The 15,900-nt window shown below is 45.1% G+C and overlaps 1 protein-coding gene across 1 annotated transcript in view; it reads left to right on the top strand.

Moving 5' to 3' along the window:
- Positions 1 to 15,900, top strand: part of LOC110507074 (zinc finger protein neuro-d4-like) — a 92,120-nt gene that overhangs the window by 59,951 nt on the left and 16,269 nt on the right. Inside the window, exons 6-8 of the mRNA XM_036965272.1 lie at positions 11,203 to 11,298; positions 15,041 to 15,119; positions 15,630 to 15,761. Of these exons, the coding sequence (XP_036821167.1) occupies positions 11,203 to 11,298; positions 15,041 to 15,119; positions 15,630 to 15,761 (307 nt within the window). The remainder of the gene's footprint in view (positions 1 to 11,202; positions 11,299 to 15,040; positions 15,120 to 15,629; positions 15,762 to 15,900) is intronic.

Here is a 15,900-nt window from a genome sequence, read left to right as displayed (position 1 = left end):
TTCTCTCCCTCTAGTTCTCTCTCTCTCCCTCTCTTGTTCTCTCTCTCCCTCTCTGATTCTCTCTCTCCCTGTCTGGTTCTCTCTCTCCCTCTCTGGTTCTCTCTCTCTAGCTCTCTGGTTCTCTCTCTCCCACTATGGTTCTCTCTCGCCCACTATGGTTCTCTCTCTCCCTTTCTGGTTCTCTCTCTCCCTTTCTGGTTCTCTCTCTCCCTCTCTGGTTCTCTCTCTCTCTCTCTCTGGTTCTCTCTCTAACTCTCTGGTTCTCTCTCTCCCTCTCTGGTTCTCTCTCTCCCTCTCTGGTTCTCTATCTCCCTCTCTGGTTCTCTCTCTCCCTCTCTGGTTCTCTCTCTAGCTCTCTGGTTCTCTCTCTCCCTCTCTGGTTCTCTCTCTCCCTCTCTGGTTCTCTCTCTAGCTCTCTGGTTCTCTCTAGCTCTCTGGTTCTCTCTCTCCCTCTCTGGTTCTCTCTCTCTAGCTCTCTGGTTCTCTCTCTCTAGCTCTGTGGTTCTCTCTCCCACTATGGTTCTCTATCGCCCACTATGGTTCTCTCTCTTCCCCTCTGGTTCTCTCTCTCCCTCTCTGGTTCTCTCTCTCTCTCTCTCTGGTTCTCTCTCTAGCTCTCTGGTTCTCTCTCTCCCTCTCTGGTTCTCTATCTCCCTCTCTGGTTCTCTCTCTCCCTCTCTGCTTCTCTCTCTCCCTCTCATGTTCTCTCTCTCTCTAGTTCTCTGGTTCTATCTCTCCCTCTCTGGTTCTCTCTCTCTAGCTCTCTGGTTCTCTCTCTCCCTTTCTGGTTCTCTCTCTCCCTCTCTGGTTCTCTCTCTGGTTCTCTGGTTCTCTCTCTCCCTCTCTGGTTCTCTCTCTCCCTCTGTGGTTCTCTCTCTCTAGCTCTCTGGTTCTCTCTTTCCCTTTCTGGTTCTCTCTCTCCCTCTCTGGTTCTCTCTCTGGTTCTCTGGTTCTCTCTCTCCCTCTCTGGTTCTCTCTCTCCCTCTCTGATTCTCTCTCTAGCTCTCTGGTTCTCTTTCTCCCTCTCTGGTTCTCTCTCTCCCTCTCTGGTTCTCTCTCTCCCTTTCTGGTTCTCTCTCTCCCTCTCTGGTTCTCTCTCTCCCTCTCTGGTTCTCTCTCTCTCTCTCTCTCTGGTTCTCTCTCTAACTCTCTAGTTCTCTCTCTCTAGCTCTGTGGTTCTCTCTCCCACTATAGTTCTCTATCGCCCACTATTGTTCTCTCTCTTCCTCTCTGGTTCTCTCTCTCCCTCTCTGGTTCTCTCTCTCTCTCTCTCTGGTTCTCTCTCTAGCTCTCTGGTTCTCTCTCTCCCTCTCTGGTTCTCTATCTCCCTCTCTGGTTCTCTCTCTCCCTCTCTGCTTCTCTCTCTTCCTCTCATGTTCTCTCTCTCTCTAGTTCTCTGGTTCTCTCTCTCCCTGTCTGGTTCTCTCTCTCCCTCTCTGGTTCTCTCTCTCTAGCTCTCTGGTTCTCTCTCTCCCACTATGCTTCTCTCTCGCCCACTATGGTTCTCTCTCTCCCTCTCTGGTTCTCTCTCTCCCTCTCTGGTTCTCTCTCTAGCTCTCTGGTTCTCTCGCTCCCTCTCTGGTTCTCTCTCTCCCTCTCTGGTTCTCTCTCTCCCTCTGGTTCTCTCTCTCCCTCTCTGGTTCTCTCTCTAGCTCTCTGGTTCTCTCTCTCCCTCTCTGGTTCTCTCTCTCCCTCTCTGGTTCTCTCTCTAGCTCTCTGGTTCTCTCTAGCTCTCTGGTTCTCTCTCTCCCTCTCTGGTTCTCTCTCTCTAGCTCTCTGGTTCTCTCTCTCTAGCTCTCTGGTTCTCTCTCTCCCTCTCTGGTTCTCTCTCCCTCTCTGGTTCTCTCTCTCTAGCTCTGTGGTTCTCTCTCCCACTATGGTTCTCTATCGCCCACTATGGTTCTCTCTCTTCCTCTCTGGTTCTCTCTCTCCCTCTCTGGTTCTCTCTCTCCCTCTCTGGTTCTCTCTCTCCCTCTCTGGTTCTCTCTCTCCCTCTCTGATTCACTCTCTCTAGCTCTCTGATTCTCTCTCTCCCTCTCTGGTTCTCTCTCTCCCTCTCTGGTTCTCTCTCTCCCTCTCTGGTTCTCTCTCTCCCTCTCTGATTCACTCTCTCTAGCTCTCTGATTCTCTCTCTCCCTCTCTGGTTCTCTCTCTCTCTCTCTGGTTCTCTCTCTCTCCCTCTCTGGTTCTCTCTCTCCCTTTCTGGTTCTCTCTCTCCCTCTCTGGTTCTCTCTCTCCCTCTCTGGTTCTCTCTCTAGCTCTCTGGTTCTCTCTAGCTCTCTGTTTATCTCTCTAGCTCTCTGTTTCTCTCTCTAGCTCTCTGGTTCTCTCTCTCTCTCTCTGGTTCTCTATTTCCCTCTCTGGTTGTCTCTAGCTCTCTGGTTCTCTCTCTAGCTCTCTGGTTCTCACTCTAGCTCTCTGGTTCTCTCTCTCTCTCTCTGGTTCTCTCTCTCCCTCTCTGGTTCTCTCCCTCTCTGGTTATCTCTCCCCCTCCCTGGTTCTCTCTCTCCCTCTCTGGTTCTCTCTCTCCCTCTCTGGTTCTCTCTCTAGCTCTCTGGTTCTCTTTCTAGCTCTCTGGTACTCTCTCTCCCTCTCTGGTTCTCTCTCTCCCTCTCTGGTTCTCTCTCTCCCTCTCTGGTTCTCTCTCTCCCTCTCTGGTTCTCTCTCTCCCACTATGGTTCTCTTTCTCTCTCTCTTTGCTTCTCTCTCTCCCTCACTCTCTACTCTTCTCTCTCCTTCTCTAGTTCTCTCTCACCCTCTGGTTCACTCTCTCTCCCTCTGTCTCTCTTGCTCTCTCTGTTTCTCTTTCTATTTCTCTCTCCCCTCTGGTTCACTCTCTCTCCCTCTGTCTCTCTCGCTCTCTCTGGTTCTCTCTCTAGTTCTCTCTCCCCCTCTGGTTCACTCTCTCTCTCTCTGTCTCTCTCTCTCGTCGGAGTGCATGCTGGGAGTGAGTCGTCAAGCAGAGTGTTTGTGAGCGCGAATGAAATTTCTTTTCACTCTATTGGGTTTTGGTATGTACATATATATATATTGATTAGTTTAGTTGTTTTAAGGGTATATTGTTTAACTATCACTAAGCACGTATAGGGGTGGTGGGATCTTTGAGGTTGTTTTTTCGCGAGGGCACAACCAGCGGGTGGGGCTGGTTGCAATGGCCACTCTCGGAAATGTAGAGTTTGAAAAACTTAGTCGGAGGCATGGAGTAAAAATTCCTGCTGCGGCTGGGTGTTCAGTGGAAGAATGTAGCTTGGCTGTGGGTGCTATCATTGGGTATGATAGCATCAAATCAGCCTCAAGGATGAATAGCGCTGTAGTGATATTCTTAGATTCAATTGAAAAGGTGAATAAGATAGTTGAGAGGGGTGTGGTGTTGCGGGAGACACAGACGCCGGTATTTCCGCTTATGAATCCGGCGAAGAAAGTTATGCTTTCTAACGTGCCACCATTTGTTAGAGATGAAGTGTTAGAGCGAGAGTTATCTCGTCATGGTCAAATCGTATCTACAATAAAGAAGGTTCTTTTTGGATGCAAATCTCCGTTGTTGAAACATGTCGTGTCTCATAGGAGACAAGTGCATATGATTTTAAAAAAGGAAGGAGATGAACTGAATTTAGCGTTTAGTTTTAAGATTGATGGATTTGATTATGTCTTCTATGCATCTACTGAATCAATGAAATGTTTTGGATGTGGAAGAGAGGGGCATTTGGTGTGTAATTGTCCCGAGAATGAACGCGCTGAGCCTGGTAGTAGCTTTAGTGCGGGTGCAACTAACGTACCACAGCGAAGGGATGAAAATACTACAGGTGTAGGGGAAGAGAGAAGGTGGGCAGATGTGGTTGGAAAAGTAGGAGAGGAAGGCATTGTGGATACGGGGGCAATTGTGGTAGATCAGAACAAAGAGGGAGGGGAAACACTAGGTGAGATTGCGACTGCTGTCGCTGAGGTGGTGCTGGAAAATGAAATTGGAGGTCAAGAGGAGATTGAAATAACGGAAAAGGAAGCGGATGTTTTCAAAATACCGAGGAGTAAAAGGAAGAATTTAAGGGGTGGTGAAGGGTCTAATTCTAAGAGAAAGGTAGAGATGGATAAATCAGGTGAAGATGAACAGGTTGTAGAGATGGGGTTTTCTTCTGGGGAGGATAGCGAGAGTGAGTCATCTGACGCGTCACAACAATATAGTGAGATAGATGGGGTGGAAGGGAGGTATGGGATTGAGAAGATACGTCAATTTCTGAAGTTGACAAAAGGGAAGAAATATATGCAGGATTACAATGTAACTGATTTTTTCCCTGAACGTGAATTGTTTATTGAATCAGCAAAGTTTCTGATGTCAAAAATTACAGGGGGAGGTTTGAAAAGCCCTGAAATTGCTAGACTCAAGAAAGTGGTCACGAGAGTAATAAGTGATGCAAATTCTAAAGAAAATGAAAGAGTTCAGTTGCAGTTTTAACTCTGTAAAGAGATGTGGTGGCTGTATCTTCCTCTGTATTTTTTTCTTATCCATGAGCAGTTTTAAGATCTCTTCTTTAAACGTAAATGGGGCAAGAGATGTTAAAAAAAGAGCCATGGTGTATGAGTTAATGAGGGGAAAGGGAAGTGACATAATTTTTCTACAAGAAACGCATAGTAATTTGGAAAATGAAGTTATGTGGCAACAGGAGTGGGGGGGGACAGTGGTGTGTAGTCATAAAAACTAAAAAAGTGGGGGTGTGGTTATCTTGTTCTCAAAAGGGTTTTTGCCTTTGTCATATGAGGTTGAAGAGGTAGTTGAGGGGAGGTTATTAAAAGTTAGAGCAAGGTATGAAAACATCAATATGTGTCTGATAAATGTATATGCCCCAGTGGTGACAGTTGAGAGGGTATGTTTTTTAGAGACATTATCAAATACCATTGAGAAATGTAACAAAGAAGATTATTTGTTTATTGCTGGGGATTTTAACTGCACAGTTAGTGATTTAGATAGAAATCACCAAGAACCTCATATAGCCTCAAGGACGTTTTTAAAACGCCTTATTGTAACAAATGAACTGTGTGATATTTGGAGGAGTCAACATGGAGGAACAAGGCAGTACACCTGGGCGCATGTGAGAGAGAACATCATCTCTATGGCCAGGTTAGATAGGTTTTATGTTTTTGAGCATCAATCTCAGGTCTGTAAATCAAGTGTGATAACTCCAGTGGGATTTTCTGATCATTGTTTAATAACAGAGGTGGTGTTCATTAACGATGTAAAACCTAAAAGCGCATACTGGCATTTTAATATAACTTTATTGAGTGATGCTCACTTCAGGAATTGTTTCAGTTTTTTTTGGGAGAGGTGGAGGTCTCAAAAGGCCAGTTTTGTATCCCTTCAACAATGGTGGGATATAGGGAAAATCCAGATTCAACAATTTTGTAATCAATACACGAGGAATGTCACCAAGGATATCACCAGATCAATGAAAGCCCTAGAGATTGAAATAGTGGAACTCATGACGTTGGTTGAGACCACAGGAGATCGAGGCCATACTCAGGCCCTCAAGAGGAGAAAAGCTGCATTGGCAGATCTGCTGGGTATCAGAGCACAGGGGGCATTGGTGAGAAGTAAATTTCAGGGCATATCTGAAATGGATGCCTCATCCAAATTTTTCTTTGGTTTAGAGAAAAAGAATGGACAAAGAAAAATTATTCATTGTCTCAAATCAGCTGTTGGACAAGAGCTCACTAGCCCTAGTGAAATTAGAAAGAGGGCAGTAGAGTTCTATGCTGAGCTCTACAAGTGTGAGTACAAAGAGGACAAAACAGTGACACAGCAGTTCTTTGATGGGCTCCCAAAGGTGCCTGCAGAAGCTCAGGTTGAGCTTGAGCAACCATTGTCTTTGCAGGATTTATACACTGCATTAAAAGGAATGGAAAATGGAAGGGCACCAGGCATTGATGGGCTTCCCGTTGACTTTTTTAAGTCTTTTTGGGCTATGTTGGGAGAGGATTGGTTAGAAGTAGCTAATGATAGTTTAACCGGAGGGTTACTACCAATAAGCTGCAGAAGGGCTGTCCTCACCCTACTGCCTAAAAAGGGTGACCCGAGGGAGGTGAAGAACTGGAGGCCGGTGGCTTTATTGTGTACTGATTATAAAATATTGTCAAAGGCTTTGTCCAACAGGCTGAGGGAGGTGATGGGGCAAATCATACATACGGATCAGTCCTACTGTGTTCCTGGCAGGCAGATAGGGGATAACATTTCTCTGATTCGTGATTTTTTGGACGTCTCTAGGGCTATTGGGTTGGATGCTGGTCTAATTTCAATTGATCAGGAAAAGGCATTTGACCGAGTTGAACATCAATATTTATGGCACACGTTTGAAGCGTTTGGGTTCAGCTCTGGTTTTATTGCCATGATAAAGGTGATATATGGTGACATTGAAAGTGTATTGAAAGTTAACGGTGGTTTGAGTGCTCCTTTTAAAGTGTGTAGAGGTATTAGGCAGGGATGTTCTATGTCAGGGATGTTATATGCTATTGCTATAGAGCCACTACTAAATAGCATTAGAAGTCGTATTGCAGGGGTGTGCCTTTCAGAGGATATTCCTCCTATTCGTCTTTCAGCCTATGCTGATGATGTAGTTGTGCTAGTGAAAAATCAAGCGGAGGTGGATAGTTTGAGTCTAATGGTTGATCGTTTTAGGGGAATATCCTCTGCAAAGGTAAATTGGGAAAAGAGTTGTGCTTTACAGATTGGAGAATGGTCTGGGGGGATCATGGCTTTGCCAGGGGGGCTAGAATGGTGTAAGGGAGGTTTTAAGTATCTTGGAGTGTACCTAGGAGATGAGGGGACTATGGAAAAAAATTGGAGTGGGGTGGTTGAAATGGTGGAAGGGAGGATGAGGAGATGGCGTTGGTTACTATCTCGTATGTCATATAGGGGGCGTACTATTATAGTTAACAATGTGATTGCATCTGCACTGTGGCATCGGTTGTCAGTTTTAGAACCACCATCTGGCCTTCTGGCTAAGATACAGGCAATTATTGTGGATTTCTTTTGGGATAAATATCACTGGGTTCCACAAAGTGTTTTGTATTTGTCAAAAGAGGAGGGGGGACAAGGTCTTGTACATCTTGCTAGTAGGGCTGCTGCTTTCCGGTTTCAGTTTATTCAAAGGTTGCTTTATGGACCGGAAAATGTGGTGTGGAGAGGGGTGGCAGGTCTTATATTACAGCGGGTTGGAGGATTAGGTTTAAAGAAGGCTTTATTTCTGGTTGATAGTAGCCAGATTTCTAGGGAGGGAGTACCTCCGTTTTACAGAGGCCTTCTCAGAGTGTGGAGCGTAATGAAGGTGTCCAGAAGAACTTCAGCGGAGTCAGTGCATTGGCTGTTGGAGGAACCTCTGGTGTATGGGGCAAGACTGGACTGTACAACTGCAGCTGTTCCACATTTCTCCAAGATTCTGGTGAAGGAGAAAATCATCACCTTAAGACAGTTAATGGCCATGGCTGGGCCCGCCTTAATGGATAGAAGACGGATGGCAGAACATTTGGGGATGAGGTCGGAAAGGATTGTCGGACAAATGCTGGGGAGCTGTAGGAAGGCTCTGTCAGCGGAAGAATGGGGTATGCTTAGTAGCCACAAGAAGATTGTGCAAGATGAAGACGTCTCATTTCCAAAACTAGGGATTACACCAAATATCCCAGAGTCAGAAAGAAAGGCGTTATTGCTGGATTTGAGAGGGTTGGAGGAGGTGGGTTTGGATGAGGTGAATGGGAAGGAATTGTATAGAGGGTGTGTCAAGGTGTTGAATAAAGATAAATTGAAAAATAGAAAAGATACTCCATGGAGGGTAAAATTGGGCATTGATGACAAGGTAAAGCCAGCATGGAGAGCACTGTACAAACCACCGTTACAAAAGGGTACTGGTGATATGCAATGGAGGGTTTTACATGGCATCATTGCAGTTAATGCTTTTGTATCTGTTATTAACTCAGATGTTAGAGATGGATGTCCTTTTTGTAATATAAGAGAAACCATTTTTCACTGTTTTATGGAGTGTGAGAGGATAAAACCTCTATTCGAAATGCTGGAATCTTTGTTTAAAGCTGTAGGGGAGTTTTTCAATAACACTGTTTTTATTTTGGGGTTTCATTATAGTAAACAACAGAAAAGAAAATGTCAAATGTTAAATTTTGTTTTGGGACAAGCTAAGATGTCAATTTTTCTGAGTAGGAAACATAAGATAGAAACGGGATATGGGCAGGATGTAAGATGTGTTTTTAAAGGTTTAGTGAAAGCAAGAATAAAAGTAGATTTGGAGTTCTTTTCAGCTGTAAAAGATCTCCTATTATTTGAGGAGAAGTGGGCCTACGAAGGAGCACTTTGTTTTGTAGAGGAGGGGAAATTATTTTTTGCTGCTGAAATAAGTTGAATGTATATGTTATGTATTTATTTTTGTTTAGGAATTACATTTGTTGTTTTATTTCTGAAAAGGCAGTGTGTCATTATTTTATGTTAACATTTGAGTAAAAAATAAAGGTTTTATAAAAACTCAAACTCCCTCTCTGGTTCTCTCTCTCCCACTCTCTCGATGCCTTTCTCCCACTCTCTCGATGCCTTTCTCTCTCCCTCTGTCTCTCTCACTCTCTCTGGTTCTCTCTCTCTAGCTCTCTCTCCCTCTCTGGTTCTCTCTCTCGATGCCTTTCTCTCTCTCTCTCTCTGCCTCCCTCTCACGGCCCTGTGTGTAGTATCAGCGACTCTGGTTGGCAGTGACACATCCCCTGCAGCTATGACACACCCCCACTGGCACAGTTCCTCTCCTCCTCCCCAGAGAAAGTGTGTGTTTTGGAGGGAGGGAGAGAGAGAGCATTGATGTGTGTGTGTATGTATGTGTGTGTGTGTGTATTTGAGCGAGCATCAGTGTCTGTTGGTGTGTGTACTGTATGTGTGAATGTCTTTGTGTGTGTGTATGTATTGAATGTGTGTTTCTCTGTGTGTGTGTGTGTGTGTGTGTGTGTGTGTGCCTGCCTGCTTCCTCTTCCGGATGAGCTGTCATCTCCTCTCTGTGAGCTCTGTCTCCAGTCCCTACCCCACCTGCTCCAGACGTGACAGTCTTCCTTCCCTAAGGTCGACAATTAGCCAATTAGCACTTCAATAAATGGCCCACGCAGCAGGCCCAGGGCTCCACTGTGGGTAGGCCTCTGAACCTGGGCCTCGCCTAGTTGCCGTATCCAGCAGGAAGCTAACAGAGGAGGGCTTTGGTTTCCTCCTCCATTACAGCTTCTCTCCATATGCTCCTTTTAAGAGTTTGTTATTTTGCCTCTTGTGACACTTGTGTTTTTGTCACCTCTCTTTCACAGACCCATGTGTTGTACTTTTTATTTGCGGAATATGTTGCTACTTGTTTTGCCGATGAGAGGAAGTGTTTCTTTCACTCCTACGTTTTAGGAGTGAATGAATAACAGCACAGCGTTCTCCTGGTCACTAGCAGTTGTAACAGGGGGTATGTTTGTGTTAAAATAAGGGAAGGCCACCCTTACTGGTCTAATGGAATGATTGTCTTTTGGGCTTATTTCATCTCTCTCTGTCTGTCTCTTTGTCTCTGTCAATTCAATCCAAAGGGTTTTATTGGCATGGGAAACATATGTTAACATTGCCAAAGCAAGCAAAATAAATAATAAACAACATTTAACTAAACAATCTAAAATGAACAGTAAACATTACACTCACAAACGTTTCAAAGGAATAGAGACATTACAAATGTCATATTATGTATATGTACAGTGTTGTAACGATGTGCAAAGGGTTAAAGTACAAAAGGGAAAATCAATTTACATAAATATGGGTTGTATTTACAATGGTGTTTGTTCTTCACTGGTTGCCCTTTTCTTGTGGCAACAGGTCACAAATCTTGCTGCTGTGATGGCACACTCTGGTATTTCACCCAGTAGATATGGGAGTTTATCGAAATTCGATTCTTTGTGGATCTGTGTAATCTGAGGGAAATATGTGTCTCTAATATGGTCATACATTGGGCAGGAAGTTAGGAAGTGCAGCTCAGTTTCCACTTCATTTTGTGGGCAGTGTGCACATAGCCTGTCTTCTCTTGAGAGCCAGGTCTGCCTACGGTGGCCTTTCTTAATGGCAAGGCTATGCTCACTGAGTCTGTACATAGTCAAAGCTTTCCTTCATTTTGGGTCAGTCACAGTGGTCAGGTATTCTGCCAATGTGTACTCTCTGTTTAGTGCCAAATAGCATTCTAGTTTGCTCTGTTTTTTTGTTAATTCTTTCCAATTTGTGTTTGTTGATTTGGTTGGGTCTAATTGTGTTGCTGTTGCTGTCCTGGGGCTCAGTGGGGTGTGTTTGTGTTTGTGAACAGAGCCCCAGGACCAGCTTGCTTAAGGGGACTCTTCTCCAGGTTAATCTCTCTGTAGGTGATGGCTTTGTTAGGGAAGGTTTTGGAATGTCTCCCTTTTAGGTGGCTGTAGAATTTCGTCTCTTTTCTGGATTTGGATAATTAGCGGGAATCGGCCTGATTGTGCTCCGCTGTAACGGTTTTCTGTATGAGAAGGAGAGTCGGACCAAAATGCAGCGTGTCGATTGCGATCCATGTTTTAATAAACAAACGTAAAACACGAATCAATACAAACACTACAAAATAAAGGACGTAATGAACGTAACGAAAACCTAAACAGCCTATCTGGTGAAAACACATAGACAGGAACAATCACCCACAAACACACAGTGAAACCCAGGCTACCTAAATATGGTTCCCAATCAGAGACAATGACGAACACCTGCCTCTGATTGAGAACCATATCAGGCCGAACATAGAACTGGACAAACTAGACATGTAACATAGAATGCCCACTCAGATCACACCCTGACCAACCAAAACATAGAAACATACAAAGTAAACTATGGTCAGGGTGTGACATCCGCATGCTTTATTTTGTGATTTAAGTTGTACAGGGAGGATGTTTTTGCAGAATCCTGCATGTCTCTCTCTCTCTCTCTCTCTCTCTGTATCTCTCTATTTGTCTGTATCCCATGTGTGACCTAGTCCCTGTTGTATTGTACAGTTATCCAGTTGCAGCAGCAGGATCTCACTGGGGTAGCTGGGCATTCTTTATCGTGGGTGCTAATGGGGTGCTAGGTTTATTCTGGAGCTTCAGCACTTCCTGGAGCCCCTCCTTGCTGATATCTCCTCTGATGTTCTGGTGTCTTTGCTGCTCCAGAAGCTGCTGGTCGGTGATTTCCCCCATGAACTGGAAGCGGAGGAGATGGAAGAGGACGTCCCCAAACGCAAGAACCGCAAGAACCGCGAAGGACGGGTAAGACGAGGGAGACGCACAGGAACATACAGACACCTACTGTCCCTGTATTGATGGCACTGCAAAGGGCAACATTGTCCTCTCGCAAATACACAAGTGCTACGAGTTCAGATCTGATACTTCAGCTTGCAGTTTCATTGAATGTACAGGGCGTATCCTTGTGGATACCAAAACTGGTCCAACTCAACTTCCTTCTCACATTTCACTCAGGTTATAATTTCACTCATCCGGTCTATTTGAAATGTTACTGTGTTTGAAATGTTACTTTAATTTCACACATCCTCTCTTTTCTGTTTCAACTTCCCGTTAACAAAGTGTTATCTATCAAGATACGTAACTTGTAGAAATACAATTGAAGGATTGTTTTAAGGTGGAGATATGGTTATTCTGTTGTAGTCATGCTCAATGCTGTTGGTTGGTCATCAATCAACAAGATAATTGAAATAAACATGCTTATTTTATTTCATAATATGCACCATTTAAAATGGCCAAACTCCATTCACAACAGTATTCAGTTGGTAAGAGACAGACATTCAGTAAATACTATAAATAGATAGTCCACCACCTACAGTTGAAGTCGGACGTTTACATACACTTAGGTTGGATTCATTAAAACATTGTCTTTCAACAACTCCACACATTTCTTGTTAACAAACTATAGTTCTGGCAAGTCGGTTAGGACATCTACTTTGTGCATGACACGTAATTTTTCCAACAATTGTTTACAGACAGATGATTTCACTTATAATTCACTGTATCACAATTCCAGTGGGTCAGAAGTTTACATACACTAAGTTAACTGTGCCTTTAAACAGCTTGGAAAATTCCAGAAAATGATGCCATGGCTTTAGAAGCTTCTGATAGTCTAATTGTCATCATTTGAGTCAATTGGAGGTGGACCTGTGGATGTATTTCAAGATCTACCTTCAAACTCAGTGCCTCTTTGCTTGACATAATAAGAAAATCAAAAGAAATCAGCCAAGACCTCCATAAGTCTGGTTCATCCTTGGGAGCAATTTCCAAATGCCTGACGGTACCACGTTCATCTGTACAAACAATAGTATGCAAGTATAAACACCATGGGACCACGCAGCCGTCATACCGCTCAGGAAGGAGACGCGTTCTGTCTCCTAGAGATGAACGTACTTTGGTGCAAAAAGTGCAAATCAATCCCAGAACAACAGCAAAGGACCTTGTGAAGATGCTGGAGGAAACAGGTACAAAAGTATCTATATCCACAGTAAAACGAGTTCTATATCGACATAACCTGAAAGGCCGCTCAGCAAGGAAGAAGCCACTGCTCCAAAACCGCCATAAAAAAGACAGACTACGGTTTGCAACTTCACATGGGGACAAAGATCTTACTTTTTGGAGAAATGTCCTCTGGTCTGATGAAACAAAAATAGAACTGTTTGGCCATAATGACCATCGTTATGTTTGGAGGAAAAAGGGGGAGGCTTGCAAGCCGAAGAACACCATCCCAACCGTGAAGCACGGGGGTGGCAGCATCATGTTGTGGGGGTGCTTTGCTGCAGGAGGGACTGGTGCACTTCACAAAATAGATAGCTTCATGAGGTAGGAAAATTATGTGGATATATTGAAGCAACATGTCAAGACATCAGTCAGGAAGTTAAAGCTTGGTCGCAAATGGTTCTTCCAAATTGACAATGACCCCCAAGCATACTTCCAAAGTTGTGGCAAAATGGCTTAAGGACAACAAAGTCAAGGTATTGGAGTGGCCATCACAAAGCCCTGACCTCAATCCTATAGAACATTTGTGGGCAGAACTGAAAAAGCGTGTCTGAGCAAGGAGGCCTACATACCTGACTCAGTTACACCAGCTCTGTCAGGAGGAATGGGCCAACATTCATCCAATTTATCGTGGGAAGCTTGTGGAAGGCTACCTGAAACGTTTGACCCAAGTTAAACAATTTAAAGGTCATGCTACTAAATACTAATTGAGTGCATGTAAACTTCTGACCCACTAGGAATATGATGAAAGAAATAAAAGCTGAAATAAATCATTTTCTCTACTATTATTCTGACATTTCACATTCTTAAAATTAAGTGGTGATCCTAACTGATGTAAGACAGGGAATTTTTAGGATTAAATGTCAGGAATTGTGAAAAACTGAGTTTAAATACATTTGGCTAAGGTGTACGTAAACTTCCAACTTCAACTGTATGTGAAAATGTCATCGTATTATAAATGTGTATTTGAATGTTTCAGGACTCGTGGAAGATTAGTCCAAACGATGACTAAAAGAGAGATTAATCCAATCAAATCAAATCAAATGGAGCTAAAACAGCCAGTGAAATTATCCATCTCCCTGAATGGGACAGTCACAGGCTCCCTCCCTCTATCCAGTTCCCTTAACATTTCTGAGAGCTAGCTGACTCTCTTGTCTAGTACATAGGACCCACTGCAAGTTATGCAAACTCCAGCCTCTCAAGTAGTGCTATCAATTCCTTGTGGAAGCCCTCTCTCTCTCCTCCTGCTGTACTGAGAGGGCGAGGGGAAGCATCGGCAGCTTCTTAGTCCATTCTAGCCTCTCCTCTGCTCTGGCTTGCTCTCCTCTCCTCTGCTGGCTGGCTGGCTCTCCTCTGCTCTGGCTGGCTCTCCTCTGCGCTGGCTGGCTCTCCTCTCCTCTGCTCTGGCTCTCCTCTCCTCTGGCTAGCTCTCCTCTCCTCTGCTCTGGCTGGCTCTCCTCTCCTCTGCTCTGGCTGGCTGGCTCTCCTCCCCTCTCCTCTGCTCTGGCTGGCTGGCTCTCCTCTCCTCTGCTCTGGCTAGCTCTCCTCTCCTCTGCTCTGGCTGGCTCTCCTCTCCTCTGCTCTGGCTGGCTCTCCTCTCCTCTGCTCTTCTCTCCTCTCCTCTGACTGGCTCTCCTCTCCTCTGCTCTGGCTGGCTCTCCTCTCCTCTCCTCTCCTCTGTTCTGGCTGGGTGGCTCTCCTCTCCTCTCCTCTGCTCTGGCTGGCTGGCTCTCCTCTCCTATGCTCTGGCTGGCTGGCTCTCCTCTCCTCTGCTCTGGCTGGCTCTCCTCTCCTCTGCTCTGGCTGTCTCTCCTCTCCTCTGCTCTGGCTCTCCTCTCCTTTCGGCTCCCCTCTCCTCTCTCCTGCCCGCTCCTCTTCTCTCAGCCTGTCAGCGGTACAGTAGCAGCCGTGCTCTGAGTACTAAGGAGACATTCTTTTCCCTCTCAGCTTTAAAGATAAAATAGATACCAACTCATATCTCAGTTCACTATACTCAATTCATACATTTTGGGATGGAGGGTGGAAACAAGTCATTTTTGTAAGTGTGTTAGTAATGTATGAATTGTGCGGGCATTAGATACAGTACAAACATGTGGGCATTAGATGCAGTACACAGTACTTGGATAAGCAGTGAGTTATCAGATTGTATACATGGATGCATTTTAAATAACTCTTATTAGACGAGAAAGGCTTCTCTCTCTCCATCTTGTGTGAAGCCTCGCCGCAGGCTGTAACGCTGTATCTGTCATCCAAACAGTCATGTTGTTCATTGGAGCTTGAAGTTCCCTGTTAGGTGTCATCAACCCCGCCTGTCTGAGGAAAGGGTGATTAGAGAGAGGGGGGCACCTGTTAAAGTAGCAGATGATTATGGTGTGTAGGAGTGTGAGTGTGTGTGTGTGTGTGTGTGTGTGTGTGTGTGTGTGTGTGTGTGTGTGTGTGTGTGTGTGTATAGAGTGTGAACTCCGTTCACCCGTCTGTGTTCTCGCTGCAGGCCTGTGGTGTAGGGGGTATGAGGAAGAGACAAGAACCCAGCACCATTGAGGACAGGGACAAGCCGTACGTCTGTGACAGTGAGTATCACACACGTGCACACACACACACACACACACACACACACACACACACACACACACACACACACACACACCATGTCTAAGAGCCATAGACAACATTCTTACTGTAAGCTAAACTACGCTGGCAAGCATATGGCTGCTGTCTCCACTCTGCACAAAGAAAGCAATTCTCTCACTGCCAATGTTATGGGGACAACTCCTCTAGTGGGAATGAGTCTGCTAGAGCAACAAGCACTAACGGAACACTATAGAGCAATATTCCAACTGAAACGGTGACATCGCATTAGCTCGCGATGGATACAGCATTCATTCATTGTGAGTGTATCTATTTTCAGTGGAGCACAATGTATAGATAGATGTATAGATATGTTATGATAATTGGGCTACATTTAGTTCTGTCTCTTGACTTTGTGTGTGTGTGTGTGTGTGTGTGTGTGTGTGTGTGTGTGTGTGTGTGTGTGTGTGTGTGTGTGTGTGTGTGTGTGTGTGTGTGTGTGTGTGTTCCAGTCTGTGGGAAGCGCTATAAAAACCGCCCGGGCCTGAGCTACCACTACACTCACACACACCTAGCGGACGAGGAGGGAGAGGAGGACTCTGAGCGACACACCTTGCCCTTCCAGCGCAAGAACAACCACAAGCGTGAGTCCATGTGTTACAGCGGGCTCTACGCTCTACCCTGAGGCTGGCTGCTGCACTATGTCATGTGTTACAGCGGGCTCTACGCTCTACCCTGAGGCTGGCTGCTACACTATGTCATGTGTTACAGCGGGCTCTACCC

This window comes from Oncorhynchus mykiss, chromosome 27, assembly GCF_013265735.2.
Source record: "Oncorhynchus mykiss isolate Arlee chromosome 27, USDA_OmykA_1.1, whole genome shotgun sequence".
NCBI classification, from domain to species: Eukaryota; Metazoa; Chordata; class Actinopteri; order Salmoniformes; family Salmonidae; genus Oncorhynchus; species Oncorhynchus mykiss.
Note: the sequence above shows the minus strand (reverse complement) of the source record. Positions and strands in the feature narration are given on the sequence as shown.